Here is an 18,301-nt window from a genome sequence, read left to right on the forward strand (position 1 = left end):
TAAAAAGTTCCCCCATGCTTATTTGGGACCCCCACCCCAAGCCCCCACCACAACCCCTGTTCCAAGGCAACTATTGATGTTTTTAGTTACTAAAGATTATGTTTCATCTTTTCTAGAATTTCATGTAAACGGAATCATACAGTATTCTTTTGTGCCTGGTTTCTTTCATTTAGCAGAATGTGTTTAAGATTCATCTATGGTTTTTGCCATATCATGAATATTTGTTAGGTAGTATTCCATTGTAAGGCTATCTGACAATTTGTCTATGGGTTGATGGATATTTGGGTTGTTGCCAGTGTTTGTCATGAAAAAGTTGCTATGTACATTTGTGTACAAGTTTTTGGATGAATGTATGTTTTCATTTCAAAAGAGTAGAATTGCTGGGTGGTATGGTAAATGTGTGTTTAATTGTGTAAGGAACTGCCAAGGTGTAGCAGCAATGTGAGAATTTTAGTTGCTTTGCATCCTGCCCCAAATTTGGTATTTCAGTCTAGCTAAAATTAAGAATTTTTTCGTAGATATTTAGTGGTACCTCACTGTGGTTTAAATTTGTCTCTCTCTCTCTTTTTAAGATTTTATTTATTTATCTTTAGAGGGGAGGGGAAGGAGAGAGGTAGAGAAATATCAATGTATGGTTGCCTCTCCTGCGTTCCCTGGTGGGAACTGGCCTGCAACCCAGGCATGTGCCCTGACAGGGAATCGAACCGCAATCGTTTGGTTTGCAGGCCCGTGCTCAATCCACTGAGCTATGCCAGCCAGGGCTAAATTTGCCTTTCTCTGATACTAATGATGTTGAGCACTATTTCAAATGCTTATTGCCCAGTTGTGTATCTTCTTTTTCGAAGTGTCTATTTATATCTTTTACTCATTAATTTATGAGGTTGTTTTCTTATTATCAAGTTGTAAGAGTTCTTGATATAATTTGGATACAAATTCTTTGTCAGGTGTTTTCTCCCAACTTGTGGTTTAACAGTTGTCTAAGAGAAGTTTTAAATTTTGATGAAGTCCAGTTTACCACTGTTTTTTTATGGTTCTTGCCATTTCTGTCTGAGAAATTATTCTCTAGATTTTCTCTTGTTTTATTTTAGAGAAGGTATCCTCAAACTTTTTTTTAAATGTACCAGATTGTAAATATTTTAGGCTTATAGGCTATAGCAACTCAAATACTCAGTTCTGCTCTTGTAGCTCAAAAGCAGTTACTAACAATTCATAAATGATGGGGCATGGCTGTATCCCTTCAAAGCTTTTATTCATAAAAATAGGTGACTCCCCTTTGACTCCAGAATTTAAAACACTGATAATTTTAAGTTATATGTTTAGGTCTACAATACATATTGAGTTAATTTTAGGGTACGTTGTGAAGTAAGTCAAGGATCATTTTTTAAAAATCCATATATGAGGACGTGTTCATTGATTTTAGAGAGAGAAGAAGGGAAGAGAGAGAGAAAGAAAGAGAAAGAAAAAAACATCAATGTGAGAGAGGAACTGGTTGCCTTACATAGGCACCTCCACTGGGGACCGAACCTGCAACCTAGGTATATGCCCTGACCTGGGATCCAACCTGCAACCTTTAAGTGTACAGGATATATCATCATCCAGCCAACTGAGCCACCCAGCCAGGGCGAGGATAATTCTTTTCTCAAATGTACATCAAGTTATTTAGCACTATTTGAGTACCTTTCTCCCACTAAATTACTTTGACCCCTCTTGAAAATCAATGCACTGTGTATATGGGGGTCTACTTCTAGACTCTGTTCTGTTGATCTATGCTTCTCTTTATACCAGTATCACACTGTCTTGATTACTCTATAGCCCTGTACCAAATCTTGAAATCAGGCATTATAAGTCCTACAGTTTTGTTCTTTTTCAAAATTTTTTTGGCTGTTTCATAGCTTTTACATATTAACGTATACTGTAAACTTGGCCAGTCAGTTTCCACAAAAAAAAATTCAGAAGGGATTTATTTGGGATTGCTTGAAACTATAGATGAATTTGAGGAAAATTAAAGTCTGAACAGTATTGAATCTTTCAATCCATGAACATGGTATACTTGATTTATTTAGCTCTTTAACTTGTAGTAGTGTTTTGTAGTTTTAAATTTAGGATCTTGTACATGTTTTGTTAAATTCCTAAAAATATTTTGTTTTTGGATATTATTGTAAATGGTATTAGTTTCTAAAATTGTATTGTCCAATTGCTTGTTGCTACTATAGAAAAAAAACTGGTTGTGGTATATTGGCCGTGTATTCTGCGACCTTATTATGTTCATTTATATGCCATTCAGATGTCAGTTCAACCCCATCTCCAGCTTTGACAAGTTTGCTTATAGGTTCCTTAGGATTTTCTAGGTATATACTCGTACACATGTCAACTTGGAATACAGTGTTTCATTTCTTCCCTTTCAATTTATGTGTTTTATTCTTTTTCTTGTTCTATTATACTAAGACCTTCAGAACATTATTGAATCTGATTTTAAGAGGAAAACATTGTCTTTCATCATTAACTGTGATGTTAGCTGTAGATTTTTAGTAGATGCTTTCTATCAGGTTGAAGGAATTCTTTTCTATTCCTTCTTTGCTGACTTATGAATGGGTGTGGAATTTTGTCACATGCTTTTTCTGCATCTATTGAGATGATCACATTTTTAATAACTTTTTAATTCATTTTTTTCTATTGAAAATTTTTAAAGATTTTATTTATTTGTTTATCTTTGGAAGGGAAGGGAAGGAGAGAGGGAGAAAAATATCAATGTATGGATGCCTCTCCTGTGTCCCCTGCTGGGAACTGGCCTGCAACCCAGGCATGTGCCCTGACTGGGAATTGAACTGCAGTCCTCTGGTTCACAGGCTCGCGCTCAATCCACTGAGCTACACCAGCCAGGGTTCTGTTGAATGATTTTTAATTTTTTTGTTCAGTTACAGTTGTCTTTCCCCCATTACTCTATTAAATATTAAACTAAGTTTGTATTTCTGGGAAAACTCTTTCTGGTTATAATATATTATCCTTTTTATATGTTGTTGGATTTGAGTTGCTAATACTGTGTTAAGGAATTTGGAGCCTGGCTGGTGTGGCTCAGTGAATTGAGTGCCAAATCAAAGAGTTGCTGGTTCAATTCCCAGTCTAGGCACATGCCTGGGTTGCAGTCCAGGTCCCCAGTTGGGGGTGCATGAGAGGCAACAACACATTGCTGTTTCTCTCCCTCTCTTTCTCCCTTCCTTCTCTTCTCTCCAAAAGTAAATAAATAAAATATTTAAAAAAATTTTTAAAAGAAATTTTGTGTGTTTTCTGGTAGTCTTTGTCTGGTTTCAGTATAAGAATAATGTTGACCTCAGAAAATGAGTTGGAAAGTGTTTTATGTCCTCTATTTTCGGAGAGTTGTAGGATTATTATTTCTGATTCTGTAGATTTCATCAGTGAGGCAGGCCATCTGGGTCTGCAGTTTTCTTTCTGAGACATTTTCAGTCTCTTTACTACATACAAGGCTATACAAATTTTCTATTTCTTGTGTTACATTTGGTAATTTGGATCATTTAAGAAATTTTCCTTTTTCGTCTGAGTTGTTGATTTATTGGCAAAGTTGTTCAAAACATTGCCTTGTTACTCACATTTTAATATCTGTAGAGTATGTACTGATGTCCCTTTCTTCATTAATTATATTAGTAATTTGTTTTCTCTCCTTACTGTTGATCAGTCTAGCTAGATGTGTATCTTTTTAAATGATCTTTTCAAAGAACCAGCTTTTAGTTATTTTGATTTGTCACTGCTGCGTTTTTATGTCATTGATTTCTACTCTTACCATTGTTTCCTTCCTTTTACTTATTTTAAGGTGTTTAATTTGTTCTTCATTCTCTAGCTTCTTAAAATGGAAGCTTAGGTTGTTGATTTTAGATCCTTCTTGACAAAACATCTGAAGCTATATATTTCTTCCATTAATGCTTTCACTGTGTAACTTACACATTTTGAAATGTGTTTTCATTTTCACTCAGTTCAAAATGTTTTCACATTTCCGTTGTGGAAACTTGACATACAGATTATTTAAGAATATATTTTATAATTTACAAATATGTAGGGATTTCCCACTATTTTATTGTTATTTATTCCAAATTTCACTTTGTTTGGCTCAATCCTCTTAAATTTCTTGAGACTTATTGTGTGGTCCCGTATATGGTCTTAGTGAATATTTTATGTGTGTTTCAAAAGAATGTGTATTCTGCTGTTGCTCGGTAGAATTTTCTGTAAATGTCTATCAGTATAAGTTGGTTGATAGTGTTGTTCAGATCTCCTGTATTCTTACAATTTTTTAATGTGTTCTATCAGTTAATGAGAGAAGATTGTTGAAATCTTTATCATTGGCTTTCTCCATTTTTCCTGACACTCCTCTCAGTTTTTGCTTCATATATTCTATTTTTAGGCACATACGCTTTTAGAACTGTGTTTTTATAATGAATTGTCTTATTTATCATTATGAAATGTCATTCTTTATCCTTGCCAAAACTTGTCTGATATAATAGAGCTATTTCTACATTTTTATGATTAAAATTTATATGGTATATCTTTTTTTGTTTCTTATACTCAGTATGTAGTTGGGTCTTACTCTTTTATCCAGTTGGACAATTTCTGCCTTTTCATAGGTGTGTCTAAGGTGTTTATATGCATATTTAATGTAATTAGTGTTATGATTGGGTTTAAGGCTGTCATCTTGCTGTTTGTTTTTAATTTGTCTCATCTGTTTTTTGTTTCCTTTTCTTCTTTTGGATTTATTAATTTTTTGAAATTTTATTTATGTCTACTGTTAGCTTACCAACTGTATTGTACCTCTGAAGAATTTTTGAAGATTTTATTTATTTATAGAGAGAGGAGAAGGGAAGGAGAGAGAGAGAGAGAGAGAAACATCAATGTGTGGTTGCCTCTCATGTGCCCCCTACTGGGGACCTGGCCTGTAACCCAGGCATGTGCCCTGACTGGGAATCGAACTGGTGACCCTTTGGTTCCCAGTCCGTACTCAATCCACTGAGCTACACTGGCCAGGGCTAAAGATTTTAATACATATTTCTTATTATAGTAACCTTCAAATAATGTTATATTTCACATGTAAGAATCTTAATGTATACTTTCATTTCCCTCCTCTCTTACTTTGTGCTATTGTCATATATTTTACTTCTGGATATGTTATAAATGCCGCAATACACTGTTATTACTTTTGTCTTAAATTTAAATTTTTTAAAAGAAATTGACAGAATGAGGCTTGTTTTGAGGCTTCATTGGGGTGAGTCTAGAATACCATTTTTTATCAGGGCTAGGTTGGATATACTACTGACACATGCCATTCTGGGATCTCTCCCTGAGTGTCCAACAGGTTCTCTCTACACTGGCTGATGAAAACTCAAGAGGTCTCTGGCCGAATGGGAGCCATGGGAAATATCCTGTTACAGCTTCCTGGAAATTCTTTGCCCATTCTTGTGGAGTTTCACCCCACACTTAGGCAGCTTTATATTCAGCAAGGAAATTAAGGAATGGTCTATGCAAATTTCTGGACTCTTCTTCCTTTCTCTGTTGCTCTGTCCTACAGATTCCGGCTGCCCCAGTCTCCCTGGACTACAGTTCCTGTCCCCCTCACTTTCACAAGAGTACCAGGCTTTGCTTGCTTCCCCGTCCTATGCCGGGGTCTACAATGTGCTCCCAGGCAGAAAACTGGGGCAGCTGTAGGGTTTGCCTCATTTGTTTGTGTTCCCTTCTCTCAAGGTTCACAATTTTGTGCTGCCTGTAGTGCAGTGTCTGAAGATTATATAATAGAAGGGCAACTCTGGTCTCACTTATTCTTATACTTGATATATCTAAAATTTTAGACTTTTGGGTCTCTAGATTTTCTTTTCATCTTTTTCTTGCAATTAATTTGTTTAATAAATTCTGTTGTTTGCCCTACAAAGGGGCTGGGTCTAGATGTTGCTGAGTGCATCCTGTGCTGTAATTTAGCATATTTCTCTGTCTTCTAAATTACTTATAGAGTGGTAATTGGATTTAGAGCAGAGTTTCTCAACCTTAACACTGTTGACCATTTTGGACCCTGTAATTCTTTGGTAGGGGTAGGGGTGGGAGGGTTGGGGGTTCTCTTCAGTGCAAGTAGGATATTTACCAGCATCCTTGGCATCTATCCACTAGATGTCAGTATAGCCTCTTCCTTGGCCGTGACAACCAAAAATAACTCCAGACACTGTAAGATGCCTTTAGTCCCATCTTCTGTTAGGAGAAGTAGGCTACCTAAACCACAGAATCAACTTCAGGAATATGAAGAGACCTACTTAGCAAAAACACAGTAACAATATAGTGTTAACACTGCAAAGAACGCATGAAAAGGATTTTAACAATGTGTAAGCCGAGACTTCACAGCATGGTTGACTCAAGAGCAACATTAAAAAGGATGTGAATTTCTGTTTGAGAAGGAAAAAATACTAGAGACAATAATAATGTAAAATGGTAAAAACACAAATAGTTTCTTTTCAATTATATGTTTCTTCAGTAAATGTTTTTTTATGCAACCTGTTGAACAACATTTTAAGGTATTGAACTTTGACAACACATGTGCCGATTTTTTAAAAAGGTTTTGCTGTTTAATTATAAACCAAGAATTTGGGACTTGCAGAGATGTGTTATTGCAATAACATACTCTTTATATTTGTAACTTGTATGTGTTACAACATTACTATAAACAAAATGCAAGTGGAGGATTAATAAAATGAGCATTTTAATTTCACAGTGGACTACCATTTTTTTCAAATGGTTTCAAATGTCATTATTCTTAGGGTGGAGAAGATGACAAAATCAATGTTATTTTAAAGATTTAAGAGGAAGATTGGTATTGACAAACTTGTCCAAATTTTCCTCAGATAACCTTAATTTAACCATCTAGTGTTCAGTGAAGACCCACACTGTCAGGCCCTATGCACAACAGTTGTCTGTTCTGAGACAGTTTGGAGGTAGGACTGGTGGAGGGTTTTTTTTAATGAACCCAGAGCAGTTCAGAGAGGCACTTTCCTCCTCTGTGCTCCCTGACAGTTGCCCTGCCAGTGCCCTCCTTGGCCTTTAGAATCCTTTCCTCTCTCCCCATTGGTGCCCTCCAGTTCTGAGTCATCATTGGTTTCCATGGTGAGTGTCCATGGTGCATCATTGTCCTCCAAACGAACATTTGGATGAACATTTGGATGTTAGGTATTGCGAGTATCTCTAAGTGCTTTTGACCTTAGGTTTAAGGCATAAGCGGTAAGTTTAAAAAAAATAAGTCTCTGAAATAATTGTAGAGGCCAGGTAATCAAGGAGCCTGGGCTTCTCATATTCATCCTTTTCAGGAAACCAACTAGGGACCTATTTGGCTTCACTTCCCTTGAAGTGTTTCTATGTGAGAAGAGTCCCTCTTCTTTCTCTGGCAGTGAGCAATCTCTGTATCATTTCTCTTGGTCTCTCTCATCTTTGTTCTGTCTTCATCGTATCTTTTCTTTAACTGCCTCTTAAAGTGGAAACTTAGGTTGTTGATTTTAGATCCTTCTTTTTAACAAAATATCTGAAGCTGTCTTCTAAATTGCTTATAGAGTGGTAATTGGATTTAGAGCAGAGTTTCTCAACCTTAACACTGTTGACCATTTTGGACCCTGTAATTCCTTGGTAGGGGTAGGGGTGGGAGGGTTGGGGGTTCTCCTCAATGCAAGTAGGATATTTACCAGCATCCTTGGCATCTATCCACTAGATGTCAGTATAGCCTCTTCCTTGGCTGTGACAACCAAAAATAACTCCAGACACTGTAAGATGCCTTTAGTCCCATCTTCTGTTAGGAGAAGTAGGCTACCTAAACCACAGAATCAACTTCAGGAATATGAAGAGACCTACTTAGCAAAAACACAGTAACAATATAGTGTTAACACTGCAAAGAACGCATGAAAAGGATTTTAACAATGTGTAAGCTGAGACTTCACAGCATGGTTGACTCAAGAGCAACATTAAAAAGGATGTGAATTTCTGTTTGAGAAGGAAAAAATACTAGAGACAATAATAATGTAAAATGGTAAAAACACAAATAAGTTTCTTTTCAATTATATGTTTCTTCAGTAAATGTTTTTTATGCAACCTGTTGAACAACATTTTAAGGTATTGAACTTTGACAACACATGTGCCGATTTTTTAAAAAGGTTTTGCTGTTTAATTATAAACCAAGAATTTGGGACTTGCAGAGATGTATTATTGCAATAACATACTCTTTATATTTGTAACTTGTATGTGTTACAACATTACTATAAACAAAATGCAAGTGGAGGATTAATAAAATGAGCATTTTAATTTCACAGTGAACTACCATTTTTTTCAAATGGTTTCAAATGTCATTATTCTTAGGGTGGAGAAGATGACAAAATTAATGTTATTTTAAAGATTTAAGAGGAAGATTGGTATTGACAAACTTGTCCAAATTTTCCTCAGATAACCTTAATTTAACCATCTAGTGTTCAGTGAAGACCCACGCTGTCAGGCCCTATGCACAACAGTTGTCTGTTCTGAGACAGTTTGGAGGTAGGACTGGTGGAGGGGTTTTTTTAATGAACCCAGAGCAGTTCAGAGAGGCACTTTCCTCCTCTGTGCTCCCTGACAGTTGCCCTGCCAGTGCCCTCCTTGGCCTTTAGAATCCTTTCCTCTCTCCCCATTGGTGCCCTCCAGTTCTGAGTCATCATTGGTTTCCATGGTGAGTGTCCATGGTGCATCATTGTCCTCCAAACGAACATTTGGATGAACATTTGGATGTTAGGTATTGCGAGTATCTCTAGTGCTTTTGACCTTAGGTTTAAGGCATAAGCGGTAAGTTTAAAAAAATAATAAGTCTCTGAAATAATTGTAGAGGCCAGGTAATCAAGGAGCCTGGGCTTCTCATATTCATCCTTTTCAGGAAACCAACTAGGGACCTATTTGGCTTCACTTCCCTTGAAGTGTTTCTATGTGAGAAGAGTCCCTCTTCTTTCTCTGGCAGTGAGCGATCTCTGTATCATTTCTCTTGGTCTCTCTCATCTTTGTTCTGTCTTCATCGTATCTTTTAACTGCTTCCACTTGTCTCTGCACCTTTCTTGGTCTTCTTTCCCTCTGTCTTTGTCACCTCTCCACAATTGTTTCTTGCCTTCTCTTTGTCTAACATCTCTTTGTCTCTCTTTCACTGCCTTTTCTCTCCCTCTCTCCTGTGTGCCCCTTCCCCTCTCTGATTCCCACATATCCTTTCTCCCCATCAGGATCTTGTTCTAGATATTATCAGTGATATTGCCATTTCCGCTTCAATAAGGAACACAATCCTGTTTATTAAGGGGATTTCATATTTCTTCTCAAAAACCTTATTTATTATATAGTCGGGGTTGCACTGTTCCCCCAGTTCCATTCCCCTTTTGCCTGGGATCTCCTGATGTCTCCTCTTGATAGTTAATTTCAGTTCAGGGCATTATCAGTCTCCATGGTGGGAGTCCATGGTGCTTTCTTCTTTTTACGTGTAGTTAGAAGGACGGTTTGTTTTTGAGGTTCCCTGAGTGTCTGTATATGTCCTCCGTACTGTTGTTTTTCAGGTTTAAAGGGTTAAATTTATGTAAGTTGAGTCTAAAAATTCAGTGTGGGAGCTACAGTAACCAAGGAACTGAGCATTTCCCTATTTATTTTTCCCAAATAGCACTGCAAGGGCCAAATTTGCTTTCTTTCCCCAGCATTGTTTTTCCTATAAAGAGTTCTGATATGAGAGATGTTCCTCTTTGTTGATTAGTATTTTCTCCCTCTCTCAGTACTTCACTTACTGACTTTATCACACTCACTTCCTTTTTCAGATGTCTCTGTAAGTGAGTTTTTCCTTTCTCCCTTTCTCCATCAGTTCTTTATGAATGTTCAAGCACTGAGGCAAATGACATTGGTTGTCCCAGTGAGTAGTTTGAAATGGAAACTTATGCATTTTCAGCCCCTGCTGCCTTCTTTAATTATTTCATCTCTCAAAGATACTTTTCTTATTCTGAGCGACTTTGAGAGTGCAGTTGAAGAAAATAATCACTCTAAGTCAGCAATTTTCAACTGGTGTGCTGCAATTAAAAAAAAATAAGAATATGTATTTACCATAATCAGAGGTGCTTACCTCTTTTTCCTTAGATTGCCAAATTAAAAAATTGACAACAGCCAACACAATAGAGGTCAGGTGTGAACGAATCAAAATTATGCCTATTTTAAAATCAGATGTGGCAAATGTTTTTGGTGTTCCACAGAATTGTAATAATCAGTTTGTGTGCCATGAGATAAAAAAGGTTGAAATATCGCTACTCTTGAGTGGGAAGTATTCCCCTATGCAGAGGGCAGAGTAGTTATCTGGGTTTTGAGGTAGTTCATTCTTCTGAAAAGGAGGTGAGCCCCAGGCCTGTGTTATATTTTACCTGTCTTTGTTTTTATTTTCTTCAAGGAGTTGGAGAGAAACAAGGCGAACAAAAATGTATACTGCTTGCCTTGAGAAATTCCCATTAGCTAAATCTAGTCATCAGGTGACTTGTTCCGAAAGTTCGCTCCGCCTAGCCTGTCGCGTGCTTTACAGGTTTTCTAACTAATGTCCGGTGATATTGGGTACAGTCTGCGGGGTAGGGTGCAGCCGAGGCCAGCTTCCAGCGCACTGGAAGTAGGCTCCGAGCCCCGCCCCCAGGCACGCGGGCCAATGGGTTGGGCCCGAGAGGCGGGAGGAGTGTGGGTGGGTGGGGCAAAGCCAGGGGCGGGGCGGCGGCCCGCGGAGGTGGAGTCAGCCGGGGCAGTGCTGGAACGTAGCTAGTAGGACTGCGGCGGTGGCGGCGGCTCGGCTGGGCGTCCGCGGGTCTTGGGAGATGGGGACGACGAGCTCCAGCCCTCGGAGGAGGCGTCGGCGGCGGCCGTGAGTGTTGGGCAGGCACCCGCGCCCGAGACGCGGGATGACCACTGAGGTGAGTGCGGGGCGGCGGCTCTGTCCCTGGGCGGAGGTCACCCGCTGCGGCTATCCTCGAGCTGACGACCAGGGTCCGGGCGTCCCACGCGGTGGCCCGGAGCTGCGGCGGCCCGGAGCTGCGGCGGCTGCGGTGTGCGCTGGAGGTTGGGCCAGGGTCCGAGGAGCGAGGTGCTTGCAGCTCCTTCAGCGGAGGAGCCGGAGGGCGCTGAGCATATGAGGATGATAATAAAAGTAAAACATAGCAGGTCCTACAGTCCGCACCCTGCTCTAAGAGTGCTCCCAGTTTAACTTCTTTAATCCTCACAGGTCCGAGATTACTTCACTCGTAACCTCGGGGAAACGGGAGTTAAAATCCTGCTGGAATATGACCAGTAATCGGCAGAGTGCGTATTTAAACCCAGGCAGTTTTGCTTCTTGACCGTTACATAGTCTGCTCTTGCTTCTGATCTCGTCCTGCTGCCACCTGCCCTGACAACAGCCCTCCTCACTTCAGCTGGTTCTCATTCCTGAGATATTTTAGGATTTCCGTGGTGCATTGTTTTCCTCTTCTCTGTCTTTGGTTTGAGGAGGGTTGTTTCGTTCCACCTCAGTGGTTTTTCCCAATTCTGCAAGCATTTGGGGCTTGACAGAATTTTTGGGTTTTTGGTTTTTTTTTTTAATTTTCTGGCGGATGAGTTCAAGTCAGACTTTTCAAGTTGGAGCCCTAGTAACTGACGCCTTACGTCTCCATGTTATTCTTTTTATTTATTTTTTATTCTCTTTCTCTAGAAGGAGTCGGCCTCATACCTTTTTGGAGGGCAGACTGTTAGCGGGTGGACAGAGCCGAGTGCTCCTTCCCCTTTCTCCAGCTGTCTCGGTGACGCTATTTGTGGTCCCTCACTATCAGTGTTCGCCTCCCTTTTTGCTCCATTTTCCCACTTTGTTTTTAAAACCTGGGTTGGAGAATGTGCTCTTTGGCATTGGGTAATTTGGGCTGGTAAAGGGAGAGAGCCCTGCTTGCCAGGAATGCTAGACATTCTGGAGGCGTGGGAGGTTGTGCAGCTTCCTCTTTTTTAAACATGCTGCATTCTAACTGCACAGGAATGAAGCGTGTGTGTATTGCATGTCTTTCTTTAGAAATTACATTTATTTGCATATTGCTAAAACTTTGACATGCCCCCATCCTCTTTGTGGAGAGTGTTTTTTAAAAATATAAAAACTTCCAGAATGATTTTTTTCTGATTTATTTGCATTTTAAAGTAGATTCTTACCAAATCAGAAATTGTGCTGAAATAGCAGATTTCTGAAATAACTGGCAGTTTTTTTCTTGAAGTAGAAAGAGTAAGATGAGAACTATTAAGTATAGCTATATGGGGCAGTTTTATTCTTCAACTAGCCCAGTGCTTAAGATGAAAATACTTCTGTAATGATACATTTGGGGGTGGAAGGAAGTAAAAGGGGCATAAGACATGAACACAGGCTACTGAAGTCTTGGAAAAGCCACTTTCCAGGGTACTGGAAGTTAGTGTTCAGGTTTCTAATGCACATATTACTCAAAATTTATAACATAACAAAGTTTTGCACAGTAATTTACTGTTTGCTACAAAGTTCTTTCAGGAGTGGATAAAACACATTTTGAATGTTGATCATGGTTTGGAGTTAAAAGTGATATATGAGAATGCATCAGGAAAGTTTAACATATTATGCTTAACAACAACCTATTTGCACAGTTCAGACTTCACTTGGAAGCAATTTAATAGGTTTCCAGGAAGTCAATTAAGTTTCTGGAATTGTTCCTAGTCCTATATTTCTTATTCACGTCTGTTATATATTCTAGTATCTTGTTTATTTCTTGTATTAAAAAATAATCTCCCACAATAAAGCATCGCTAGAAATAATGACTAGTAGTTAATGAGTCTTCATGATGAGCCAGGCACTGTGCTAAGTGCTTTCCATATTATTACTTCATTTAATTAAATTGCCAGTTGCAATCTGTTACTAACTACATTTTATGTTACACCAACTAGAGGATGGTCATTTTGGGATATGGGAAAGTAGTGTGGAGGATCTTGAAAAGTATATTCTCTAGACTTTCTTATTAATCATAGTTTAATGAAAGCTTAAATTAAGTTTGTTATTAAAAAATTTTTCACCTGTAGTAAAGGATGTATAGCAAAATTAGTACATTACTCACCATAATGCTGACTAGAGGTAGATTATAACCCTTTTTAGTTGCTTCTTTCTCTGCTGTGTTTTGTTTTTTTGTTTATAGGTTTTCTTAGTCTTGTCTAAAAATGTTTAAGAAGTTTTGAAACACTTTACAACTTTGGGTTACTAATATGCCCTTGTTGAATTTTTTTTTTGGCTGAGATAGGTGAATGGAACCTGTGATATCTTTAATTTTTATAATCACCTTTTTACCAGTGACAATGACCAGTTCTCTAATATATTAAACTAAAAGCCATCAAAATTAATCAGAATTACTTTATTAATAGTCTACAAACTATTAATAAGCTACAGACGTGTTAAATAAGCTAATAGTCTACAAACAAGTAAGCTACAAACGTGTTAGATTAGATTAATAGACTTCTCAATTAGTGATTTGTGAAAGAGCTGTCAAAATAACACATCTGAGTGCTTTGGGGTTTTTGTTGTTGGGGAGACTTCGGTATAGTAATAGTTCTTTAAAAATTGTTCTACATTCATTTTAGAAATTATCTACAGATTTAAGGATTAACATTAGATAGGTTTGAAACTAGTTCAAATGTAGAAATTACGTTCTCAGAAATACTTTGGAATTCACAAGACTATGCAATAGAGAACTTTGAAAACTTTTAGAGAAGTGTTGGGACACCTTTAATAATCAGAGGTAGAGAAACAATAATAGAAATTCAACTTTGATTTCAGTTTCATGTAATCATGCCTTTACTCAACTTCATATGCTTGTTTTGTTTTTTGAAAGACGGTTTTAGAGAAGATTTTTAAAAACCATTGATATTTTCTATTCAAAACACTGCAACAATCTGTAGTTAACCATTTTTGTTTCTATAAAAATTAAAACTATAAACTTATAATCTCATTATTCTACACATAGCTGTGAGTAGTTCATGCTTCACATGCCACATACTGTGCTGTGAACAGAGAACAAATGGTTAGCAGACAGATGTGGTCTTGATTTCCTTGAGTTTATCATTTAGATAGGAAGATGTGAACCTTATAAGTATTATAAGGTTTATGAAAAGTATAAGTATACTATAAAGCACCTAATAGGAGATTCCGCTCTAGTTTAGTGGTGGTGGTGGTGGTCACTGAAGGTGAGGACAAGGGGTGGTCCAGGAAGGCTTCTTTGAGGAAGTGATCTTTGAGCTGAGATTAGAATGAGTAAACAAAGGGAAAGGAATGATTCAGGCTCCCTAAATTGAACAGTGTTTTTCAAGTCGTAGGATCATGGTTATGAGTATGAAACCAATTTGGTGGGTTGCAGCCAACATTTAAAAAAATGAAATGGGATACTGTAGAAATTATCTGAGTATATCACCTGGCTCCTTAGCCAGAATCTATTTTCTCTTTTGTGCATTCCTACACATAACACCACACACAAACATACATACTTAACATGTATGCTGGCCTGTAATACAAGTTATTTCCTACTCTGGGTCACAAACATCGTTGTATGTTTCAGGAGTGTTGACTAGGAATCTTGACTCCAGAGGACATTGCAGAGGTAGGTAGGAGCCATATCTTATGCTGAGCCAGCCTTGTAGTGCACGATAGCGTATTACTTATCCTTTGGAAGAGTTTTCTGGTTTTGAAAAGTGTAATCCACACTTTGGAGTGGAACAAGGATGATGCGGAGAGATCATTAGGAAATCAGTAACAGTAGCTCAGGCAAAAAATGACCGTAATTCACCTAGAGTGGTGGTAGAGATAGAGGTGGGAAAAAATATATAGAGTTAGGTGAGGTGTAGGAAAGAGTAGATGACACAATAATATATCTTACACGTGACTTGGAAATGAATATTACATACAGTTTTCTACAGTAAATTTTACAGAAGTCCTTAGTAATTATGCCATTTTGGAAGTATCCAAATATTCAAGACACAATATTTGAAAAATGTTTTAATGATGATGCCTGAGCTGAGTTAATTCCACAATTTCCTTTTTGATTCCAAGAGATACAAACAAAATTTGGACTTTTTCTTCTGGAAAGGTAAAATGTAAATGTGAATCAGAAACAGAGATTTTCTTGAGTTCCAACTTTGTTCCAGGATTAGGTGTTTTAACATATGAAGTCTTTCGTGTCTCCTTTTAACCCTCACACTCAGCCTGTAAGCATATTGCACAGGCCACTTGTTTAGAAAGTATTCGGCCAGGATTCGAATCCAAATCTTTTTTATTTTAAAAGATCGTTTTTTTACTATATCACTCTGAAATTACTAAAAACAATGCCCCGATAATCATACATGAATTTGTACAACCAGTCCAGGTGCGTCACGTTAGTGGGCACCCTCACAACTTATTTTCAACAAAGGAATTTTCTCACTGAAATTTGATAACCTAGATTATGTCTGCTCACGTATGTATGTATGTATGTATGTATTATTGAGAACTAAATGTAATCAAACTTCTTTTATGTGTTGGAATGAACACTTCCACCCTACTGTCTCTTTTAATGCTTACAATAATCTCATGAGGTAGGTATTGTCAGGATGTTATTCCCATTTTATAATCAGCACACTGAGGTAAAGGGGTAATTAACGGTTTATCGGGTCACACACAGCAGGTGATAGGGATTTTGGAAACAGGTCTTTTCCCAAAGCTCCTATTTCATGGAGGGAGAATATGCCCTTCGGCTAAGTGATATTTTGGGAAAAGTTTTACAAATTACAAAAATTCTGTTACATCTAGGAGCATTGATTTTAGTAGCAAAGAAGATAAGGGTTTAAGTACCAGTCCAGCATTTATCAGCTCAGAGCTTAGAGAAATTATTTAATATCCAAACCTCGGGTTCTTTAGAGAAATGAAGAGAGTACTAGTTTGCATATCACAAAGTTGTCAAGTTTATTGGCACCAAACTAATAGAAGCTGCTACTATTAGTAGTAGTACAGTACAGTGTTGGTTGTGGTGGTTGGTTTTAATAGAATACTGAGGTGGGCTATGGGCTGTTTGTGAAAACTTAGTAGAATGTTCCCCTGGTTGATGTAGTGTTGTGTTTCTCTTTTTTTTTCTCACCCCTTTAAGGATTTCAGTTTTTCTGACTGTTCTGTGAAAGAATGATTTCTCACAAAAAGAAAAAGAAAAAACGTTTTTTATCATCAGGCCAGCCTCTTACCGATGATTCGTCTGAAATGGGGCTCAAGTCTATAAGTTCCAATTCCGTTTTTGATCCGGATTACATCAAGGAATTGGTGAACGATATCAGAAAGTTCTCCCATATGCTATTATATTTGAAAGAAGCTATTCTTTCAGGTTTGTCAACTGTTTTCTCTTAGCATTCTTACTGGGTAGCTTGTAAAATTTTAAATGCCAACCTAGTTATAGATAAGTGTGTACACAGTGGTAGAAACGTTATTTGCCAGTAGGTATTTAATGCCTTTTTCCTCTCCAAATGTGTGCTGTTTACAGTGTAAACTATTTTATAATCAGATACAGGGCAATATAGTATAGGAACTTCAGTAAGTGTGAGGGAACAAGAATTCACAAAAACTAAAATAGTTCTTTGGTTCTTAGTGGTTTGGGCCCATCTGACAGGAAAATTTTAGGTCATTGGAATTTTAACCTTATTAACGGTAGACAGTGCATTGATTGGTCTTTAATAAGCAGACTTATATTTATAATTTACATTGTTGATACTTCTGCCTAGATTGGGTTTTTTATATTGTTCCTAAAACCACATCCAAAAATCACTGCATTTGAGTGAATTTTTTTTTCAAAAATCAAATTTAATTCTCAATTTGTTTCTTCAATTAAGGGATAATCACAGTTTATTCTCTAGTTAGATATGGATAATGGAGCACAAGATTTGATTCTTCAGAGACAAAGAATTATACACATCTGTACTCCCTGACTTGCTCTTAGTACCTAATTCTTTCAATTTTTAGTGTGTCTTTCATATACAGATTTGACAACAGTGATATTAAAGATACAGCTTCTGTTCTTTTGTGATAAGTCACACTTCTTTGTTCATAGACTGTTTTTCTGGATACGGAAAAAGAAGACACCTAGAGTTATTTGTATATAAGAGACCTTCAGGTTTTTGTAGACCTTTATAAGATTCTAATAACTATTTTCTATCTACATAAGTTAAATATTTATTTTCTGATAATCAGAAACTAAGATAATATCTTGTTTTAAGTATTGCTTTTTAAGAGTTTATTGTAGCCTAATTTTTCAGGTTGAATGCCCAAAATTACTTGAATTGAAGCCTCAAAATTTTAGTATTTGAATTTTCCTTAAAACAACAATCATATAAGCTATTCTTTTGAGGCTGTGTGTGTGTGTATTTTATGACTTTTAATTTGTGAGTAGGCAATTGAGGGATTAGGAGGAAAGAGGATTGAAAATGGATCCTAAGTGAAAAGAGAAGAAAGTGGCAACCCAGGTAAGGCAGCCAAAGGAGACTAACCCTTGGGGAAAAGTATGTGTATGGAAATGCATTTTTCACACAGAAATTTAATATTAAAAAGCTCTAAGGGTATTATCCTAATGAGAAACCCAGTACTTCAAAATTTAATTCAATTATATTGCTGGTAATTTTAAAAACTTGCCATTTATGGCTGGTACATTAATTTAAAAATGTAAAACCATCTTTCAGATAGCCAGCTGTCATCAGTAAGCAATGGTCAGAGAATTTTTATCGTTTCCCTTTGGATTGATGGTAATGCTTGGTTCTTCAGTCAGAGTTAAAAGGACAAACGTATGCCATCTCAAAATAAATCTTGGATTTGACAAGAATTTTTTTCTGTTTTTAGATCACTGTTATCAAAATCTGGGGATATACTATTTGGTTTGAGTTGATAGAACCTTTTCTTGTTTGTTTTCTTTAAACAAGGGAGTATGTACAAACATAAATTAACCTCATTATAAATGATAAGAAATGCTACGTAATAATATGCTCACTTGTAATATTGATTGATTTTTCAGCCTGTTAGAGTGTCAGACTATTCCTTACTTACTAAATAGAATTATTATAAGAATCATGAAATATAACCTGGAAAACAGGTAAAAAGTTTAAAATTCTGTAACTCTTTAAGGCAGTATTATTACATGTTTCTGTAGAGTAGACATAGACCATCCTTTCATGTTCTGGGTCCCTAGGTGCCTGCCATTCTTTGTTGAGAACAGCAAAGAGCTCTGTTACTGTT

The 18,301-nt window shown here is 37.2% G+C and overlaps 1 protein-coding gene across 6 annotated transcripts in view; it reads left to right on the top strand.

Moving 5' to 3' along the window:
- The window catches only part of ARHGAP29 (Rho GTPase activating protein 29), a 74,849-nt gene that overhangs the window by 2,919 nt on the left and 53,629 nt on the right, over nucleotides 1-18,301 (top strand). Inside the window, exons 1-2 of one of the 6 annotated variants that reach the window (XM_053668226.1) lie at nucleotides 10,787-10,955; nucleotides 16,179-16,406. The exons of 1 other annotated variant lie outside the window; for it this stretch is intronic. In XM_053668226.1, the coding sequence (XP_053524201.1) occupies nucleotides 16,211-16,406 (196 nt within the window). In that variant the 5' untranslated portion in view covers nucleotides 10,787-10,955; nucleotides 16,179-16,210. Of the gene's footprint in view, nucleotides 1-10,786; nucleotides 10,956-11,090; nucleotides 11,341-16,178; nucleotides 16,407-18,301 lie in introns of those variants that run through there. 4 more of the 6 variants (XM_053668221.1, XM_053668223.1, XM_053668222.1 and 1 more) reach the window with 4 other exon arrangements.

Source organism: Artibeus jamaicensis, unplaced genomic scaffold (assembly GCF_021234435.1).
Source record: "Artibeus jamaicensis isolate MK-2021 breed Jamaican fruit bat unplaced genomic scaffold, CSHL_Jam_final contig_482, whole genome shotgun sequence".
Lineage (NCBI taxonomy): Eukaryota > Metazoa > Chordata > Mammalia > Chiroptera > Phyllostomidae > Artibeus > Artibeus jamaicensis.